Below are 20,888 nucleotides of genomic sequence, written 5' to 3'. Positions count from 1 at the left end.
CACTCAGCTAATCACTATAACTGAAATAACAAAATGGAAATTCTTTTTCTCCATGTTATCATTCAAATCTAGAGCATTTTGATTTCTTTTCTGTGATACAAAATTTTGTTTCAATTCTAATTCTATGCTGGCAGGAAAGCAGCTACTCATTTCTCTATACACTGCACTTCCCTGCCCCCATTTCTCCCACAGCAGAAGGATCACTGAAATCAAAAAATTAACAGGTTCTACTTGCATCTAGAAAGTCCACAACAATACACAACACTCAGCTGCACGATTCTGCCATTACTTCTCAGAGAGCTATATAAATACACGGCACCTTAAATTAAGGCCTGGCTATGTATACTAAAATGGCCTTCAAGAACCTATTCATCTATCTTGCCTTTTAATAATTAATACAATAAAACTCTAAGTTCGACAAAAGCACAGTATTCATTTGAGTTCCTCTAAAAACTGTTTGTTAAATAATCTCATCTGCAGTTAATTACAGCAACAAATAAATGTAGCTTGATCTCCTGACTTTTTAAATAGCCCCCTATTATAGTATTAAATAGAGGATAAGGAGAAGAACTTATCATATTATATGTAAAAAACAAACCCTACTTTTCACCTCACAGGCACTAAATTATTTATGACTTTAATAAAGTAAAATTTTTGTTTAATAAGATTCTTTATATCACAATCTACATTTAAAATCCTATTTTTCAGCATGTTCTTATAAAATTATGAACAATGAAAAGCAGCAACTTTAAATCATGCAAATCAGTTAGTAAGCAACTGCTTCAAATTTCAATTTTATAAATTTTGTAGATACTATTCATCATACCAAGTGATGTGTACCTATAAAACTATGGAGATTTGGGGTGTATTTTACTATTTTTCAGCAATAACATGTTTCTTCACAAGTGCTATAACTTAAAATTTACACTAGATCTTTAAGACTTTTTCATAAGAAGTCTCCAATTTTTAACTTAAGTGGGAAAATAGTGTTTGTATTTGCATCATGTAAGAACTAAAGAAAAAAAGAAAAATTATATCAGAATTAAACACAAACTAAATGCAACACAAGAGTAAACAGATCCCACAGAAAAATATGGAACAACGTGGAGGAAATTTTTTAAATAAACAAAGAAGGGAAGAAAAAGGATTTGTGAACAAATGATATAAAAGTTAGGCAAAGAAGGTACAACACACACTCATAATTGGAGCTCCCCCACCCCTAAAAGAAACCTATATAATGAAACAGGGCAAACACTGAAAACTTTTCTGGAATAAAACAAGGCTTGAACCTATTATTTAATGCCATACATAAAGGTTAACAAGACATAACCAAGTACTGGTACTTTAAAAAAAGAAAAGAAAAATCTTTTCACAGCATGTAAGCAGAACACCAAGTTTCACGTAAGAGGAAAAAACAGCGTAAGACTTTGGCAATAATAATGCATGTCCAAGTCCACGGAGCTCAAAAGAAAATGTAGGTCATGGATTTTATACCCAATGAAACCTTCAAGTACAATGGGTGTAATGGTCAAAAACAAGTATGTTATTAACCAGAAAGGACCTAAATAATATTGTCCCCATGAGCTCTCCAGTAAACACTGAGCTTCTGACAATCAAAATACCCTTAGAGGAGCTGTGCAGTAAGATCTGGTGGTGATTGCTGAACATACTGAATTTAGAACTACCACTAAATGATGAGGCAACAGAGCTGTGTATAGACATACAATTAACAAGATGGAGACGGGAGAGTTTACCAAAAACGGAATGAACTATCTATGCACTGGACTACCTAAAATGAATCTCAAATGCATCACATTAAGTGAAAAAACACCATACTCAAAAGGCTGTATTTATATGACATTCTAGTTTGAAAAGGAAAAACTATAGGAACAGAAAACAAATAAGGGGCTCCCAGGAGTTAGGGGTAGAAGCAGGATTTTATTATTAAGGGGCAACAAGAGAGACTTTTGAGCGGCAAGGAACTGCTCCATATCCTAACTATGGTGGTTATTAGATGATTGTATTTCATTTGTCAAAACTCCCAAACTCTACATGCCACCCTCTAAACATGAATTTTATTGCATTTACATCAATAATAAGTTCTTAAATGCCAAAAACATAGATACCAGGGAAGAGGGAAGGGAAGGGAAGGTGAAGAGGTTACTAGCTAATTCCATTATTGCTCACAACAAAGAGTAATTTAAGAGAGGACTGCAGGTGGTAGTATAAAAGTAACTTTCTAAATGTAAAAACATACTAACCCCGAAAATAGCAATGAAAATAAATCACATTACTAAAAAAAATTCAAAAGTGTCAAACATGTTTAGTTTCTTCCATCTTCAGTTAAGCACTTTCCTTATCTAGAAAAGCAATCTATATCACCAGTTATCTGTCGTATATGTTCAGAGTTTTCTGTGGTATTATTCACTTATATTTTCAAAAGGAAATAATAGAAAGATAAACCAAGAACTACATGATTCCATTTATAAACTACTGCAGTAACGTCAAAACTACAGAAACAGAAGACCACTCAGTGGTTGCCAGGGGCTGGGGAACACCTGTCTACAAAGTGCTATGGAGGAATTTGGGGGGTGGTGGTGATGAGACTGTTCTATATACTGATTGTGGTGGTAGTTACATGAATGTACACATCTGCCAAAACTGAGACCTACATGCTAAAAATGATTAATGTTACTGTATGTAAAATATACCTAATTTTAACAATGGGGGAAAAAAGAATGAGGGATCCTGGCAACAAAAGATAAGACTGAAAAATTAGAAAGGAGTTAGAAAACAAATCTTCATGAAGGACCCTGCTAAGAAGCTGTAATCATAGAACTAGCTCGTTCGGGCCCTATCCTGTTTCCAACAAGATACTGAGTTTTCAGAGATAAAAGAAAAAACCTCAAGTCATGCAGGGGAAGCATGCTAGGAGAGAATTTTGACTTCCTATTACACCTGGAAACAAAGCCCCCACCCCCCCTATATCCCACCAAAGGACCAGGGCATAACTGAACCCTTTCAGCAACCAAGTCTCTGTTGTCCAGAACATCTGGTGCTGAAGCCCCTACCTTATCTTACCACAAATAACCAAGTTCCAAAGCCCTCCTACAGAAACCTGTCCTGCCAGGCCTTAGGCATACCAGTCTGTTCCCTTTAACCTCTTAAATCTCACCCCTAACGCCGGATGAGGAACAGATTTGAGCTCTGCCTCCTGTCTCCTTGCCAGTGGACTACGCAATAAAGCTTTGTTCTTTTCTCAAAATCAGGGAGTGAGCCCTTCCTTGGTAACAAAGTTTTAGATTTGATCCTCAAAGCAACAGGTGTACTAAATGATCTTAAGAAGGGTACAGTCACAATTCAGTGCTGTATCTAAAAGACCACCACCAACAGTTATAAAATGGACTAAGAAGAAATCCGGGAGCAACTGGGAGACCAATGAACCAACCACCTTAGTAATTTAGGGGATAAATTACCAAGCTCTGACCAAGGCAGAAGCTGTAGGGAGGGACAAAGAAAGCAAAAGCAGGAAATTTCTCAAGTTTCTAGCACTACTGAAACAAGTAACTAAGCTAGTATGGAGAAACAGATTTTAAACAAACTACAATTAATGCCTGTGGGATATTCAAATGCAAACATCTGGTTAGATACATTGGTCCAGAGGCCAGGGGAATAGCCTGAGAAGCAGTTTAGATTTGAGATTCATCAGAGTATTTGAGTCATGAAAATATAAGGTCAAGATCATGCAAAGGTAGAATATGTAGAATGAAAAGTAAAAAAGAACCCTGGGAACTATCCTGCACAACACCAGCATTATGGGGTTGAAGATGTATCTGGAGTATAAAAAGAAATGGCTTACTGAGTATGCAGCAGTAGAGTTAGAAATGATTACAATCATCTGCCTATTTCAATCTGGGTCTCCAACCACTTTATCCTTGACTTCTCTGATTTTATCTTTGGCTTGATCACCCTGGGAAAACTGAGGCAGTTAAATAAAGTTATCATTGAATTCCAAGTTTTTACTTTCTACTTTCCATATTGTTGACATGTGAGATTACTCAGCAAATGAAGAATAAATTACTGAATACACTTATTTTGTAAATTAAATACAGAAGCAGCAGTAAGAGGCATTAAATGATTCACTTCAAATACAGATCAACTTACTGCAACATAGAGCCCAAGAACTTTATCTTGGTTACTGAACAAATGACTCTGTCAATGCTTTGAAGGACCTCTGATACCACACTGAAGTTACCAGGAAATACCATAGAAAAATACAACGGTAATTTTGTTCTTAACCAGAGATATGTAGCAGAATTCCCTAAGGAGCTTTCGCACAATGCCTATCTTGCCCAAACTCTACTTCTAAAAATACTGATCTAGGAATGTTCAGGGTAAGGCCCAGCTACTATATTTTTCATAACCACATAAATAATTCTGACGTACGCAAGCATACAAGCAAATGCCTGTGCGCGCGCGCGCGCACACACACACACACACACACACACACACACACACCCCAATTCCAAGTTGTGAAGCAGTGATATTAAAGCTGGTTCCAGGATCTACACGGAGTTCTAACTGGAAGTTTCTAAACCACATCCTAGTCCCTCAGAAGTGACTCCAAATAAGAAGGTACAAATATACATTTCCCTGATCTAAGCCTGAATTTCTAAGCCCCAACCCCAATAAAATGCCAAGAACTTTTTGGCTTTGGTCAAAGCTTTAAGATTTAACTTCTCAGCAGAATACAGAAAAATATAGTGTAAGAAAAGGTGTGAAAAATGAGTCACTATCTATTATTTAATTCCAACTCCAATTTGTCCATTTTAATGGCAAACCTACTAGAAAAATTTGGTTAATTTCACCAATTCAAGTGTTAGTTTCAACTTTAACCAAAATCAGATCCAACCTGCTATACTGAAATATTCAGATTCCATTTTCCAATTAGAAAAATTTCCGAGATTCCTATTACACCATAGACATTATGAATTAAAACAAAAATGATTACTCAAGAATAGCACAAACTTTTCCACCACAATTCACACTTACCCATCTCTTCCCTTACTGACAATTTTTACTTCAAAATAATAAATCCCACAGGCTGCTGGTATTGGATGTGTGGCACGAACTGATGCTGCATCTTTTGGGGTTTTGCCATGACCTGCATACAAAACAGAAAGGAAAAAATCAAATGAGATGTTCAAATGAGAATCTAAAATAATTCAGGAACAAATATGGTTTACAGAATAACATACACATTTCTGCTTCCATCAGTACAAATAATTAAAGACTCAATGATCATCACAATTAATTTGATATGCAAAATAGACCAAGTTAGCCATGGACCTCTTCATACATTATTAGTTTTAATAAAATTTCAGAATCTGAATACACTGAACTTAGCAGTCCTTTACGAAAATTAAAGTATTTTAGGGAAGACTGTTATTTTTAAGAGAAAAAAAGGCTGTATTTGAAGAACATGAGAATATAATCTTGACTTTATTAATCTAAATTTGCATATCATTTATTAAATTTCTAAAAAGCCCTGGCTGGTGTGGCTCAGAGGATTGAGCACCAGTTTGCGAACCAAAGAGTCACAGGTTTGATTCCTGTCAGGGCACATGCCTGGACTGTGGGCGTGTGAGAGGCAGTCACACACTGAAGTTTCTTTCCCTCTCCTTCTCCTTCCCCTTTTTCTAAAAATAAATAAAATCTTTAAAAAAAATAAGAAATTAAATTTTAAACAACACTATTTTGCCAAATGGCCTCCTTTTTAAATGAAAAGCATCTATATCACATAGGATATTTTTAAAGTGAAATTTTATACGTTTAGACTGAGTTGGCAAAAGAACTTTATGACTTTAAGAATTTACAATTTTGTTCTTTTAAGTCTATACAAAGACTGATCTATAAAAATTTCTTTGGTCAATTACAGCCTGAGAAATATCTAACCTCTAGTAGTATTTTCTCTTTTTTTTAAAGAAAAGAATGTAACACCATTCCATTGCTGACATCATTAGAAAATCTTTTAGATAGTGGCTTTTAAACTTCTTAAATTAGCTAGTCCTCATTTTAACCCCAAAGGTTTCCTTCACTCACAGTCACTTCCCCTGTCCCTCATTCAAGACACAAATTACCTTGAAAGCTAGCATATGAACAAGAGCAAGTAAGCAAGATAAAATATACCTATAAAATCAAAGAAGAATAAAAACGGAAGCTGAAGTAGCTGGTTAAAAAGTACTCAAAGAGAGTATGTGAGACAAGTTTCCACAATCCCCAAAAGTCTGGATGAGAAACAATAGTTTAAATCATTATTCAGGTGTTCTAGTTAATTAGCTTCACCCATACAATCTTATTTCATTAACGTTTGGGTTATGCAGTAGCAATATATTCATAGGGAGCAGAATTCCCCTCCTCAAATTTATGATGATTGTCTTAAAACAAAAAACCTTAAGTCACAAATTATATCTTAGCCATATAATAACCATCACAAAGCAGTGAGATCATATCTTTCCTTACCATACGCTTTATCAAATTATCAATGCATACCCTATCATTAAACAGTTGAGTTCACACTTGTAATGCAAACTAGCCCACATTTACTTGGTTCAAAAGAAATTGCTGAACTCAATCCCTCTTATTACCAGGAAAATTTGTGTCCATAGATGTCTTATATATGTGTTATGAACAGAAGTGACCACTGGGCGGTGATAAACTTGGCTAAGAAGATAAAAATGGAAGCAGCAACATATAGACACCCACAAAACTGCTTTACCACATTTGGGAAATAGATTTACACTGAACTAAGCAGGAAAAAAATAACAGCACAAATCTGCAGAATGACACCAATCACTTTTGAAAATAGATATTTAGTAAGTTATGGTTTTAGCAAACTATTTTTCAGTAAAAATGTTAAAATAATTATTAGCCTGGGAAAAGGTCATATAAATTAAATGCATTTAAAAATTTTAGACAGCTAAAAATAAATCCAAAGAAAACTGATTAATCCTGGATTCCTAAATCAACTAGTTTTATATTCGGTTTTTGTTTTTTACTTAGGAAAGTGACCGAAACTTTTAGGAATAAGATAATCTCAAGATATACTTAAATAATAACAACAATGGTAATAGTTAACATACATTTAATACTATATAAAAGGCACTGTTCTAAGAGCATTATATTTATTAATTTACTTATCATTCAAAACAACTTAGGAAGTAGTTATCATTTATTTCACAATTAAGGAAACTAAGGAAAAGCAAAGCAGCTCAAGGTCATACTGATGTGTAAGAATTCCAAACCAGATTTGTGCTGGGATTTAAATTCAAGAAGCCTGATCCAGTGCAGTTCTGTACCCACAGGAAGGTTTTAGTTACAATGAGCATTCTGGGATCACTTCACATGTATTCCCATCTCCTATCCTTGCTACTTCTTGGGGAAAAGAGAAAGGAAATATTTAGGTTATGCAATCTCTCAAAGTATTAAGTGCTTTTGTATAGATTTTTCTCATTCAACATCTGTGAAATAGGTATTATTTAACCTCATTTTTTTAATGGAAAAATTCTTACAAAGGCTATATAACTATCCAAATTAGTAGACTCACATTAAATACATGTATGAATTAAAATCCTCTACATTTTTCCATTATGTAAAAATAATAAAAAACTACACAATCATACATCTTCAAGATTCCTTTATATTCATTATGCTCTACTAAGCCACTGTAGAAAAATCCTGTAAATGTTAAAAGAATGTTTCACTTAAAAATGAAATTTATATTTAAGGACTTAGGAAAAAGTTTAGATGTAAAAGTTTTCATACTACTTCTTAGGTGAGACTAGTATTATGAGACTGAAGGGCCTATTTCTAATAATGTTCATCAGCGGGAATTTTATTACCTTAAATTCTGTGGTGACCGAAATACAACCCCATACTACCAAAGTATAAACTTTTAAAAACACAAAATCTTCACTACTGAGTGTTTTCTACATGGTTCAAGAAGAAAATACATTTACTGCCTCAAAACTCAAAGGCTAGTACGGTTAGCTGTTCTATTCAAACAATCTGTTGACTACATTTCGCTGAAAAAGGAAAGAGTCTGAATAAAGGCCACTCCATCCCCCTCCATTCTCCAACATGCTGCCAAGTGCCTTTCTGGAAATATAAACAGCCTTGCTTGTGCCACTATCCCTCAGAACAACTAAAATTCCTTCTAAAAAATCCTCCCGTTCAGGCCTAGAAAAAGATAAACTTCCTGAAAACCCTGTTTGATCTCACCCTCCCCCTGCATTTTCTACCTCCCTTCTTTCAGCTCCAGCCACATTCACCAGGCCCGTCTTTGCTCCAAACAATCCCGTGGAGCAAAAGCTGGAAAGCTCTGCGCCCTTCCTCGTCAGCCTGGCTAGGTCCCACTCCTCGTTCAGATCTCAGCTCAAGCTTTGCTTCCTCAATATTCTAACCTCTGACTTGGCCCAACCTCCTTTTTTATATGCCATCATAGTGGCACCCATCTTTCCCATGCAGCATTAGCACACTCAACACCCTTGTGTGATAATTTTACTGTTTTTTTAATTTTAATTCTCAAACATTTTTGCATTTTAGTTTCTACTGACATCCACCCTAACTTCAGTGATTCCTTCCTGGAGCCACACTCTGATCTCCTGAAACTACTCTGCCTCAAAAATATTAAATTCTCATAAAATCTGTTCTGCTACAAAATATATTTCTTGAATACAAATTAGCTAGTATGCACTTGGTAAATACAGGAATGATGTCAACATGATAAAGAAGTCATCTAGTTTGTAACAGTTTTCCCCAGTACTTCAATGAATTAAAGAGAAAAGTTCAGCAATATACAAAAGGTCCTAAGTCAGTGGAGACTGTGATTCCTGCATATAAAGCCATCTGGGAAAATTCAAGTGCAGTACAGATCAAAAAGTGCTAAGATACTTCCTCTTTGGTTATATCTGTATGGGTTCATACATCTCATGCATATTTATTTTATACTTTGGGTTATAATTCAATATCATTGGGTTGGCTCAAAAGTCCATTATGTTTTTTTCCATACGATGACTCTACTAACACTTAGTTGTCTTTAAGTTCATGCAAAACAATTTTGATAGATTGTATTGTGACAGCTGGCATACCAGTGTGCATTAAAAAAAAAAAAAAACTTACCAAAGCTGGTGACTTTTTGTGCAGCCATTTTAATATCGAAGATGGAAGAAAATACGCAACATTTTTGTTGTGTCATGTTTACTATTTTAAGAAAGGTAAAAATGCAATTAAAATGTAAAAAAAGATTTGTGCAGTGAGTGGAGAAGGTGCTGTGACTGATTGAACATGTCAAAAAATAGTTTTTAAAAGTTTCTTGGTACTACTGACATTTTGGCCAAATAATTCTTTGCTGTGGGGCTGTCTTATGCATTGTAAGATGTTTAGCAGCATCCCCAGCCTCTACCCACTAGAAGCCAATAGCGGGAAATAGCCGACATACTCAAAATACCCCAATCAATAGTTATTGGTGAAATGAAAAATGTATCTTTTACAGAAAAAGCTAAACGGATTTTTTGGCCAACCCAATACGCTGAGGGGTTTTTTGCTCACACTGTTCCCCCTTAGGCTACTGGAAATTTTTTCAGTTGGCTCCTCTACCACTCTGACATACTTACAATTATGTTTTTTGGTTTTGTTTGTTACTTTCTGGTACTACAAGATGCTACTATTATTTCCTGCCCCAGTCCTAAAATGAGTGATTTCTCCAAGTGGCCCTCGCAAATGGCTTGAGAACCCAATCTCTAGGTAGTGTGCTAGTTGTTACGGAGATATTACTACTTTTAGGTGCCCTCATTGACAAGGGCAAGGAAACATATGTTTGTATACTAAACCACTGTACATACACATGCCTGTATTTCCATATGTAATCATTTCTGTCGATATTAAACTAAACATGAGTTCCTAGTGGTATCTTCAACTCCAATCCATTATCAAACGGATCACTCTAATCTCCTCCCTTTGCTTATCTATACAATCCACCCCATGATAAGAAACCTAGCTCCATCAACTGCCATCCATTAATTTAACTGCTCGATTCCAGTATAAGCATATAGCAGTATCAGAATTGTTAACTCATATCCCCACAGAATATGACTTTATCAACAGGAGTTCAGTGCTTATGTAGTTTCTTTTACCTTTAGTTTTACAGACTCCACTGATTTCCAAAGTTATGTAGGTCAGCACCTTGCCTTGCCCTTTCTCTGAAACTGTTTCATACATTTGTAAAAGATTATGTTGTCACCTTCTGCATTCTACCCTGGAATTCACCCCTCCCTTCTAAATGATTTTTAAATTTGCATAAAGTTCACTCTTAATGCTGTAAAATTCTATGGGTTTGATAGATAAATACAGTGTCATGTAGTCACAATTATATTATCACTCACAATACTTTCAATGACCTAAAAATTCCTCTCTGCTTTTGCTAATCCCTCTCCCCCTCCCTTCAACTGAATCTAAAAACAAGCAGGAAGAACACAGACATAATCATAGATATGCAGAGCATTTTGACTATTGGCAGATGGGAGGGGTGTATGGTGGAATGGGTGAAGAGGTGATGGAATTAAGTACGAATAAGTAGTTACAGAACAGCCATGGGGATGTAAAGTACAGTACAGGAAACAGAGTAGCCAAAGAACTTACATGCCTGACCCATGGACATGAACAATGATGGGGAAATTTTGGGGGGAGGGGGGGAGGCGGTTCCAAAGGGGAAAAATTGAGACAACTGTAATATCATAATCAGTAAAATATAATTTAAAAAAGATCTATACCACAGTTTATCCATTCATCTACAGAAAGACATTTTGGCTGCATGTTTTTGGTGATAATGCAAAAACTTGTTATGAACATTCACGTGCAGGTGTTTGAGTGGGCGTTAAGTTTTCAAATCAATGGGTAAACAGTGAGGAGCTCAACTGCTGGATCCTATGGTAAAACTAGTATAGTTTTTTAGAAACAGCCAAACTATCTTGCAGTCCCACCAGAAATGTCTGAGAGCTCCCACTGCTCCGCATCCTCACCAGCAATTGGCATCGTCAGGTTTTCTTTGGATTTTAGCCATTCTTTCTAATAGCTAGAAGTATGTATTTCCTTTGTTGAAAAAAAAAAGTGAAAAAGGCTAAATTGTGAATCAGATTTTCATTTTTGATTAAGAGCTGTCAAGCACTCGCATCTCTAAGAAGGATGTCCAAACCCTGGGGCTTAAGGATGTGAGAGATCAGCAGCCTATGATAGTGGGCACAAATGCCAGTGGAAATTTAACTGGGTTTGTATTTTAGTAGGACTGTTATTTTTGTAGTACTCTGGTTACAAAATGCCACAGGTTTTAAGTGGTCTGCCTCAGCCCTATTTTTCCCATAAGCCCTGCTACTTTTAGAGTGCAATTTTGTGGAAAACATGAGGGCTCCCCTCCCCCAGCAACACATTTTTGGCATCATATAGAAATGCCTACACCTTCCCCTAGGATGCACCGTCTTATCATCTCCCCTTTCTAAAGACTTCACTTTTATACCTACTCTTCGAAATCCCTGGACCCTTTCTTGGTTTATCTTTTTCCTCCTCCAGTATGGGCCTATATGGTATCACTTAAAGGCTCCCCAGTTGATCTCCCAGATAGGCATCTGAGAGATCCTTGACCTGAGAGAAATCAAGGACCTCTCAGATGTCTATCCTTCCATCACACCCAACCAGCAAAACCACAGCCTACAGATCAATACTATAATCTACCTTCCCTACTCCTGCAATAGGCAGTTGGCCTTTGCTGAATAACATTCAACAATCTTGCAAAGAGCCACTGCTATGAAGTCAGCTGGGCTCTCCCACTGCTATCAACAACACACTCAGAAATCTAGTTTGTTTTCCATTCCCCTCAGTGCCTAGTCCACATTTTCATCATCCAGTTTAAGCTTTAAGTCCTGTACGATAACTCAGTGAGCAAACTACCTTGCCTACTTTATCATAAACAGGAGTTGAATGGGACTCCAGCATTATATATGGTCATGTTCTACTCTCCACTCTCCTATTACAAACTGCTCTGTGTCCGTTACGTTCTATACCTCTTCCACTATTACCGGAGTGAGTAGTATATACTCCTCTTCTCTTTAGGACTAACCATCCTGTGCTCCTGAACCACTTTCTGCCCTCTAAGCCTTTAGTGTCTGCCTCCCAAGTTGTATTTTTCCTCCTCTCCCTCTTCACTTTCCTTTTCCTCCATCTATAAGGGCGCAGTGTCGAAAAATGTATATACACTCTTCACAGAATACAGGGTGAGACAAAAGGTTTACAGTTGTGGGTATGCAAAACAGTTTGGTTTTGTATGATTACTTAGTAGTTATTGTATTATCTTCCACACAAACAACTGTAGACCTGCTTTTGCCCCACCCTATATATGCTCTTGTGCTATAAATCACTGTCAATAATGCACTGGGGTTGGTGCTGAGCATGAAAAGCTTTTTAAATAACCTTTAAAAACAGATATAGTTACTATTTATTTTGTTAAAATGTTAAATTTTGTGTACATTTATTGGCACTCCAAATCTTGGACAAAATCTCAGCTAATTTATGTCACTTCAGTTTTACCCATGCAGCCAAACTAAAAGGAGACTCACTTAGAAATGATATAATAGTCTGTAACACAGTACTTTCTAAAGGGAATTTTAGAAATAATTCTGGACTATGTGTATTTTCATCTTATATGCTGACATTAGAAGCTAATTTCCAGGTACAATGTAACTCTGCTATCAGCCAGCCATTAAAAAAATAATGAAAACCCTGCCCTGGCCTCCGTCCTCCTACAGGCACTGCCTAATCTCTTTCCTCATCTGTATTTCTCAAGAGTAAGCTATATTCACTATCCTCTGCTTGGCCCCTTCTGTTTACTCTGATTTTTTGCCCCCATAACTCAATTCTACCTGTTCTCCCTAAGGTCACAATGATCTAATTTCCAAATTCAGTGGAAAATTTTCGGTGCCTATCTCACTACACCTATCTGTTGCACTTGACACTAAAGATACTTCCTCATTTCTGATACGCCTCTGCTCAGCTTCTGTGACACCACACTCTCCTCTGTCCAGGCTCCTCTTAACATTCCTTCTTGGGGCCCATCCAGTCTTTTAATGGTAGTGTTGCTCAGGGTTCCATCTTTGGCCCGCTGCTCTTCTCACTTCACATACTCTCTTATGCACTCCCAGAGTTCCTACTACCACTAAGAGGTGACACCGAAACTAGTCATGACCTAGATCTCTCCCCAGCTCAGGTCAATTATGGTGCATGCCAGTCTTCCTAGGGGAAACTGCCTCACACTTTCCCTACTGAAAGAAGTGGAGCCCAGACCATCCTTGCGCCAGGAGGATCTTTTATTTGTGGTAACTACCCTCACATACCCCCCTACTGCTGATTCAACTAAGGCTAGCACCTGACATGAAAGACACCAGGTCATGCCACAGCATAAAATGAAAGTTCTGCCCAACTAAGAATGATGACAATTGGCAAGGCCAATTTGATAAGTCTCTCAGGAATGTGAAATAGGAAGGAAAGAATAAGCCAGTCAAGCAGGGAAAGAGAAGTAAGAAAACCCGGAAGTAATGACTGCAGCTGAGTCACTTTAGCAGCAGATTTAAAGTGAAACGCCATGAATTCCAGCTGTTATGATTATTCGGAGCCACCTTAGTTTCAGAAGGCTTGCTTCTTTGGCTTCTTCTGGTTTCCATGAAGTCAGATCACATGGCTAAGATTCCCATATTTACTTATCTTCAAATAAACTGTACTACTTCTAACAATCATTATTATATTCATGGTTCATTGCAAAAATCAACAGAGAAGAAACCCAAGCATCAGCTTCGATTTCTCTCTCCATCATTCCATCATATCCTGTCAATGTTACTTTAAAATATTACAACTACACTCTTCTCTACTCCTACCACTGATCAAATTCAGATCCTTATTTCTTACGTGGTCTGCTGCAACAGCCTTCTAAATGAGTTTGCTATTTCTAGTATTGTACCCTTTGAATTTATCTTCCAATTAGTTATGTAGAATGAGAAAAATGAAAATATGAAACAATCACTTTCTATTTGAAATGCTACAAAATAAGATTTAAGCTCAATAAAATATTATATAAGGCCTCTCACGATCTTTTTCCAGCTGCTCCTTGTCACACTTAAATTCCAATAACCCCAAACTGCTTTAGATCCAAACATACACAATAACTCTCTACGTTTTTACTTATAATGCCCAGCCCCTCTTCTCTTCCCCTATAGCTACTCATCTTTTAAGACTGACCACTAGCCTTATCCCCTCCCTCTAAAAGCTGTCCCTGACTCACAAACTTCATCCCTTCCAATGTCAACCAGGTGTAGAGCTTCTCCTGTCTTCCACACGACTCTCTATAACACTGCCTTTACTACACTCATGCCCTTTGAGCTCTTTGAACTCAGAGACAGTATCTCACATACCTTTGAGTGCCAGAACCGTGCACAACATAAACTCTCACTAAAAGGTTGGTGAATAAAGAATAAGTAAACAGCAAGGCATATGTACAAATTGTCTAGCAGATTATCTGTCCTATAGCAACTGCTCAATAAATTATCATTACTATTATCTATTTTTCTGCAAGTATGATTATTAGATTCACTTTATTCTTTCAATTATTACCTAGTATTTTTAAAGCTAAACTTCCCAAAATTTTGGCAAAGAGATCCCTGGGAAAAGCTCAGTTTGGTTTTTAAATTCCTTGATTGTGAGGAGCAATTTTACATCACTCCTATTATTCTTACAAGACATTTGTATTGGCAAGTAAGCAAATATCCCTTGAGGTATTTGTTCAACCTTAAGAAGTGCAAGAAATCATCAGACAAGCAATTAAACTTGGGTCTAACAACTGTTGATAGTGAGGGGGAGGGGAATTAGGCACACCAAGAGTTCAACCTATTTGGTTAGATACTGTTAATAATGTTTTCATTAAAAAGTGAAATCCACTATTTGATTGCTTCTTACCATTCCCAACTTACACTTATCTTGTATTTCTTCTAAGCTGCCCTGAACTAGCATAGTCAAGGTTTCTGGACTTTTCCATGGCATTAGTGTGCTCCAGGTAATACTTTTCTCCAGAGGAAGTACTTTTAATGTCAACTATTCTTCAAAAAGTTCTAAATGTAATCACTGAATTTTACCTATTTGAGATCATTAAGTCTCATACAAAATGAAGTGGGCAATTCAGTATAGTGGAAAGAACACTAAATTTAGAATAGTAAAAATTAAGTTTTCAATCCTGGCTTAACTGTGACTGGCAAAATCTAACCTCTAGGTGCTCCCACTTTCTAGATCTAAAATGAGAATTCTACCATCTTGTCCAAATCTACTGGTATCAAAATGCTTTGTAAAGTATCCGAATAATGACAACATTAAAAATATAAAAATGAAATCTGTAACTGCAACATTGATAGTAATCAAATCCATTGTCAAATTCATGGAAATACTTTAAATTGAAACAGTTATCTTTGTAACTAAGTCTAAACTTGTCACATTTATACTTATTCAAAGCTGACAATAATTGTAAAAATAAAAGGAAAGAAACATGCCTGAGTGCTTCAACAGTTGGTGTATGACTGCTAAGCAAAAGTTTGTTGTTTTCTTTTAATTTTTAACATATAGAATACACACCCTGCTATTCCTCTGTAATCCAAACAACTCTGTCTATTTGTCTGGTATTTATCATTAATCCCTTCAAATCATTTAAAGAACCAGACACTGCTTCCAAAAACAGTAATTCCTACTTAGAAGAATAACATCTTAAAAACAGAACGTGGTCAGAGCAAAAGAAATATATTTCTATTTCAAAGGTAAGGAAAATCCTCATTCTGAAAAATAGCTATCATCAAAATCCTTTAAAATTCTGAAATATGCAAAAATACTTTGTGAACAGTAGTTTTTAATGTTAAAAGTGTCTCAAAATGCTTAGGTAAAAACAATGCAGCACAATGATAGGTTAAATAAAACTCACTCTTCTTATTCTGGGACTTCAAAGTTTTACTACCCACTACCTATGACACTTCCCCTCTGCTCCCGTCCCATACCACTGGGACAGAGTTGCCCAGTGCTTTTGGTGTGGTCCACTCAGAAGGCACACAGAAAAACAACAGGAAAAATGAAACACCCAACACATTAAAATAACAAGACAAGAGGAAGAGGCAGTAGAAGGGGGCGAAAAGAGACTGTTTGCAACAAGGGTAAAGGGAGACACAAAGGGGAAATGGAAGAAAGGGACAGAAAAGCAGAAGGACGACAAACAACAAAATCTGTTCTTCTGTAAATAATAGTTAATGCTTGTAAAACAGAGAGAAGTTTCCAGAAAGTGAATCTTAGTATTACACAACAGAAATACGTAGGCCAATAGGAAAAATAATTGAGACAGCAGTGCCGTAAATATTCCAAACGCCAACCAATTTCACACAAGCATCTACTTGTCTCTGACCCAAATCATCAATTTTACGTAAAAGGAGTTAGAAAAACTAACCAAGCCACGTTACAATGCTTAATAAACTGTAATCATGACTCTTAGATATCATGGAAAATCAGGGCTGGAAATTTCCTTCCCAACCATCCAGCTCAACTCCCTCATCACCCAAAGGAAGAAACTGAGGCCCTGTTTTGTAACATGCCTAAAATCGCAAATGATTGCAGAACTCAGGAAAGCCAGAGCTCTTTGTTCAATAATCTTACATATCTTCCGCCTCTGACTTTTTAAAGCTAATTATTAACCATCAACCATAAATTTAAAATAAAGTTTTGCCAAGTCTAACAAAAACCTTTCTGGTGGACAGAAGTAATCACTTCATAACAGCACTGTTCACAAAAATCAAAACACAGAATTAAATAATAGCCTTCACGGAGTATTAACAAAATGTCCTGACTTAAGGAAAAACAAAGACCCAATATATAAAATTTTCAGCCCTTTAGATTAAGAAACATAGAGAAAGTTTTTCTCTGGATCCATGGATAAAAAATATTCAACAAGGCCTATTATTTTGTATGTGATTCTCTGCAGTCAAGTCATTTGGTAGATTTGTCGCCATCCTCCTTTCTGATTAAATAGTAACTTATTTGTCAAGGTTCTTCTCAAATTTCAGTCCTTCAAGAATTTAACCAACGGGATTGTTTATACCCTATATATCCAAGTCACTAGGATCTGATTAGGACCCTCCCTTTGCAGCCAATCAAAATGAGGCTGCTTTGAATGTAAAGCTCCAGATTCAGGTTTGGGGCCTAAAAAACTGGATTTGTTTCCAGGAAGATATACTGGATTGTTCCTCACCGCCCCCCTCCCCAGTAAACTTGAAGCATGGTATTAATTTGGGCTACATTTCAAAAATTCCCTTGGCAATTTACTATTTTATATAAAACTGATCTGCTTAAAGCTTTGTTTTAATATAGTAGACACAGATAAGAGAGGAGGGAGACAAGCACAAGCCTAAGGCTTTTTTTTAAACTGCAGGTGTAAAACATAAGCCAATTTTATTTAAAACACTAAATAACATTTTTAAAAATCCTTGTTTTCAATCAGACTTCACATAACGACAACACATAAATACAGAATGTTTCCAATCAGTAATGGTAGATTTCTGCTCCCTGAAGAAAACGCGGACTCCAGAGGTTTCACCACTCTTACCCTCCCAGTTGCCTTTCGTCAGAGACACTGATGGCAAACTTGGGCCCCTTGTCCTTTTGTCCCCCTAGACAATCTCTGGCCTGATTTTGGACAAAATTCTCCACCGGTTACTCCTTCCTCTATATATCCCTGCTCTCCCTTAATGAGAAATTATACCTCGGAATCGTGCCTCTCTTCCCCCCGCCCACGTAAGAAGAGAACGCCTGACCCACCGCCACCTGGAGAACAATGTAACCCAACTCCGAGTCCATGGATTCCTCCATCCAAGCCCTAAGATTTATCTTCAAGGGAAATCAGAAAGCGAGTTGCGTCCTGTCATCCTGGATTCCCTCAAGGTGTTCTACTCCTGGCCTAGGATTACCCGCTCCATTATGCTGAGGAGCAGTACTCACCTTCCTTTTCCAAGCATCTGGCCCCTCGCCCTCGCACCTTTCACCACGACCCCCATCCCACCCTCGGAGAAGCAGCACAGGCAGCGAGTTCCCTCCGAGGGCGCCAGCCCGAGAGGGAGGGGGTCGGGGGCGGGTCGGGAGTCGGCAGCGGCGACAGGACACTTCGGATCAGTGGCCCCACTCCCACCGCAGGACACACGCCCAGTACCTTTGTAGTGCACCCGCAGGTTGTTTTGAGAGAGGCCGATGTAGCTGAACTTGTCCTTCGGGCTCCAGGACCGAGGCAGCGGCGTCTCCTGTTCGTCCACAGCCGGGTAGAGGCGCTTGAGCCGCCGCTGCAGCTCCTTCTCCTGCTCGTTCAGGGCCGAGTCCCCGTGCAGGAAGGGGGCCGCGGCGCTGCTGCCCCCCAGGGCTGGGGCGCCTCCGGCCGAGCCCGGGCCCGCTGCGAGACCCGGGGGCACGGGGGGCGCGCTGGCGGGGGCGACCACCGAGGCGGGCGGCGGGGGTGGCGGTGGCGGCGGCGGGGCGGCAGTGGCCGGGGGTGGCGGCGGTGGCGGTGGTGGGTGGAGGAGCAGGGCAGCCGCCGCGGCCCCCAAGCCGCTCCCCGCACCGCCTCCGGGCGAGCCGGCAGGAGAGGAGCCGGCGCTGACCGCCGAGGGCGCTGGAAGAACGACTCCGGAGACCGGGGCCACGGCCGCCGGCGGTGGTGGCGGCAGCTGCTGCTGTTGCTGCTGCTGCTGCTGTTGCGGCGGCGGCGGCGGCTGCCCGGACATCCCGGCCGCGACTCAGCCTACGGCCGCCTCCACCTCTTCTCTCCTTCCTCTTCTGCTTCCCGGGGGCGCTGTCGCTGCGGCCGCCGGCACCAGGCGCCCAGTCCGCCCGCCCCGGAAGCAGGCGGCGGGCCGCGCGCCGAAGGAGAGCGCGACGGTTGGGGGGGCTCAGAGGCAGGGAGTGGGCGGTGGGCCCCAGGAGGCCTCGAGAGAACGTTGGCCCGAGCGCGGGCGCCGGCCGAGGCGCCGAGAGCTAGAGCGAGGCGGGAGTCGGGCACAGGGGGCGCAGTGGCAGCCGCCGACCGCTGCTCTCGCCGCTGTTTCCCGGCGGGCGGGCGGGCAGGCCTGGCCGGCGCGAGACGCTGCGCGCGGGCGGTGCTGGGCGAGGGGGCGGGCACCGAGCGCGCGAGCGGCGCGAGGGGCGGGGAAGCGCGAGCGGCGGGGAGCACGCCTGCAGGGCGCGCGGGCCGGGGCAGCGGGTTAGAGGTGAGCGGCCCGAACCCCGAACCCCGCAGACCGCCTCCTCCCCGGCCCGCTGGCAGCTAGCGGAGGAGACACGGGGCTCTAGGCGCAGGGTCCCTGCGGAGGTCCCTTCCCCCTCCCGCGAGCCCGCCGCCTCCCTGCGCCCATCTCCTCCTACTTTATTTCTTTTTGTTGTCGTTGCCCCACCTCCCCACCGTTGGGTTCCCGCTGGAGCAGAGGTGCTGCTTCTCGCCCAGGCGAAAGTAATCGAGCCCCGCTGGGGCCGCCGCGAGCAGGGCCCGCGGACATTCCCCGGAGCGCTCGGGCTCCGGGAACCCAAATAGGGTCCGCGAGGTGAGAGGTCTGGAGAGTGTCCACGGGTTCCCTAGCACAGGTTTCTGTTGGCCGCCTCCCTCTTTATGAACCTACTTCATGCTTCACAGTATTTAATACCTTAACATTATCGTATGGGAGTGGAAACCATTTCTGAAGGCAGTCTCCCACTTAAAATACTAAGCATTGTATTACTTAATTTTATGAGGACTTAAAGTGAACTTATAGTGGTCGAAGGTGTAACAGGTATACTAAAAAAAAAGCCTGGCATATCTTCAAAAAGCAGTGAGAAGACAAGGTTATAGTGTGTAGTTAGGAAGGGCTTCTAGAGACATTAAAACATTTTATAAGACTCATTAATTTTCATAACAGGCCTCCTTAGGTAGCAAAGAATTGTGCCTATTTTTAAGAGAAGGAAATACTCACTGAGGTCAGCAGAGTCAAAAGTAGGAAGGACTTCCTACTCTGCACTTCCCAATAGAATACTTTGCTTCCCCCGCTAATTTGGCACAAGTTGCCAAGTGTTGCTCTCTAACCCATCCTATCATTACTGTTTTGTTTTCACCACTTCCCTTTGTTTACCTTATCCTTTCCTTAGTGGGCAAAATTGAACTTTACACGTGTAAGCGACATGACATAGATTCTGGTATTTTGTTTGCTGTCAAAGATATTATGATGGTAATTGTTTGGCCAAATAAGCAAGGAATGGCTTGCTGAATAGAGAATTATTTGTTTTGTTTTGATGAGGGTAGGTAAGTGGTAATTTAACTGAAGGCCCTCAGTGCCTGGCCAGAACTAATATTTAGTCTGATTTCTCCCTCAATTACCCAGACAACCCGATGCCTTGTTGTTCTTTAGTAAAAAATATTCAATAGTTCTAAATTATTGTTTGATGACTTTTTCAAGCTAGTGCACTTTAAATTTAAATTACAAGATGTCAATTGTATTTAACTTCTTCTAAAACTTTCGTTTACATTACAGTAATAATGAGTCAAATGGAAGCCAATCTCTATTTAAATATTAACCAGCCAAGGTAGAAAAAATGGGTTCCATGCCTTACTCACATTTTCTTGAAACTCTCATTGAGATTTTATTTGTGAAGATGTACTTTTTTTTTCTGTCAGCACACTTGGAAACTATTTAGAACTTTATATATCCTGGAAGTGGTTAAGGGAATAAAAGTATCTGATATTTTGTCAAAGCTTTTTA

General features: G+C 39.5%; 1 protein-coding gene across 2 annotated transcripts in view; it reads right to left on the bottom strand.

Annotated features, from left to right (window-relative positions):
* The window catches only part of RANBP9 (RAN binding protein 9), an 82,206-nt gene extending 62,937 nt beyond the window's left edge, over positions 1–19,269 (bottom strand). Inside the window, exons 1-2 of one of the 2 annotated variants that reach the window (XM_053920255.2) lie at positions 18,323–19,269; positions 5,053–5,164 (exon numbers count right to left, since the gene is read on the bottom strand). In XM_053920255.2, coding sequence (XP_053776230.1) covers positions 5,053–5,164; positions 18,323–18,887 — 677 coding nt within the window. In that variant the 5' untranslated portion in view covers positions 18,888–19,269. The remainder of the gene's footprint in view (positions 1–5,052; positions 5,165–18,322) is intronic. The other variant, XM_024565566.4, reaches the window with a different exon arrangement.
* Between the last annotated feature and the right edge of the window lie 1,619 nt (positions 19,270–20,888).

Source organism: Desmodus rotundus, chromosome 3, assembly GCF_022682495.2.
Source record: "Desmodus rotundus isolate HL8 chromosome 3, HLdesRot8A.1, whole genome shotgun sequence".
NCBI classification, from domain to species: domain Eukaryota; kingdom Metazoa; phylum Chordata; class Mammalia; order Chiroptera; family Phyllostomidae; genus Desmodus; species Desmodus rotundus.
Note: the sequence above shows the minus strand (reverse complement) of the source record. Positions and strands in the feature narration are given on the sequence as shown.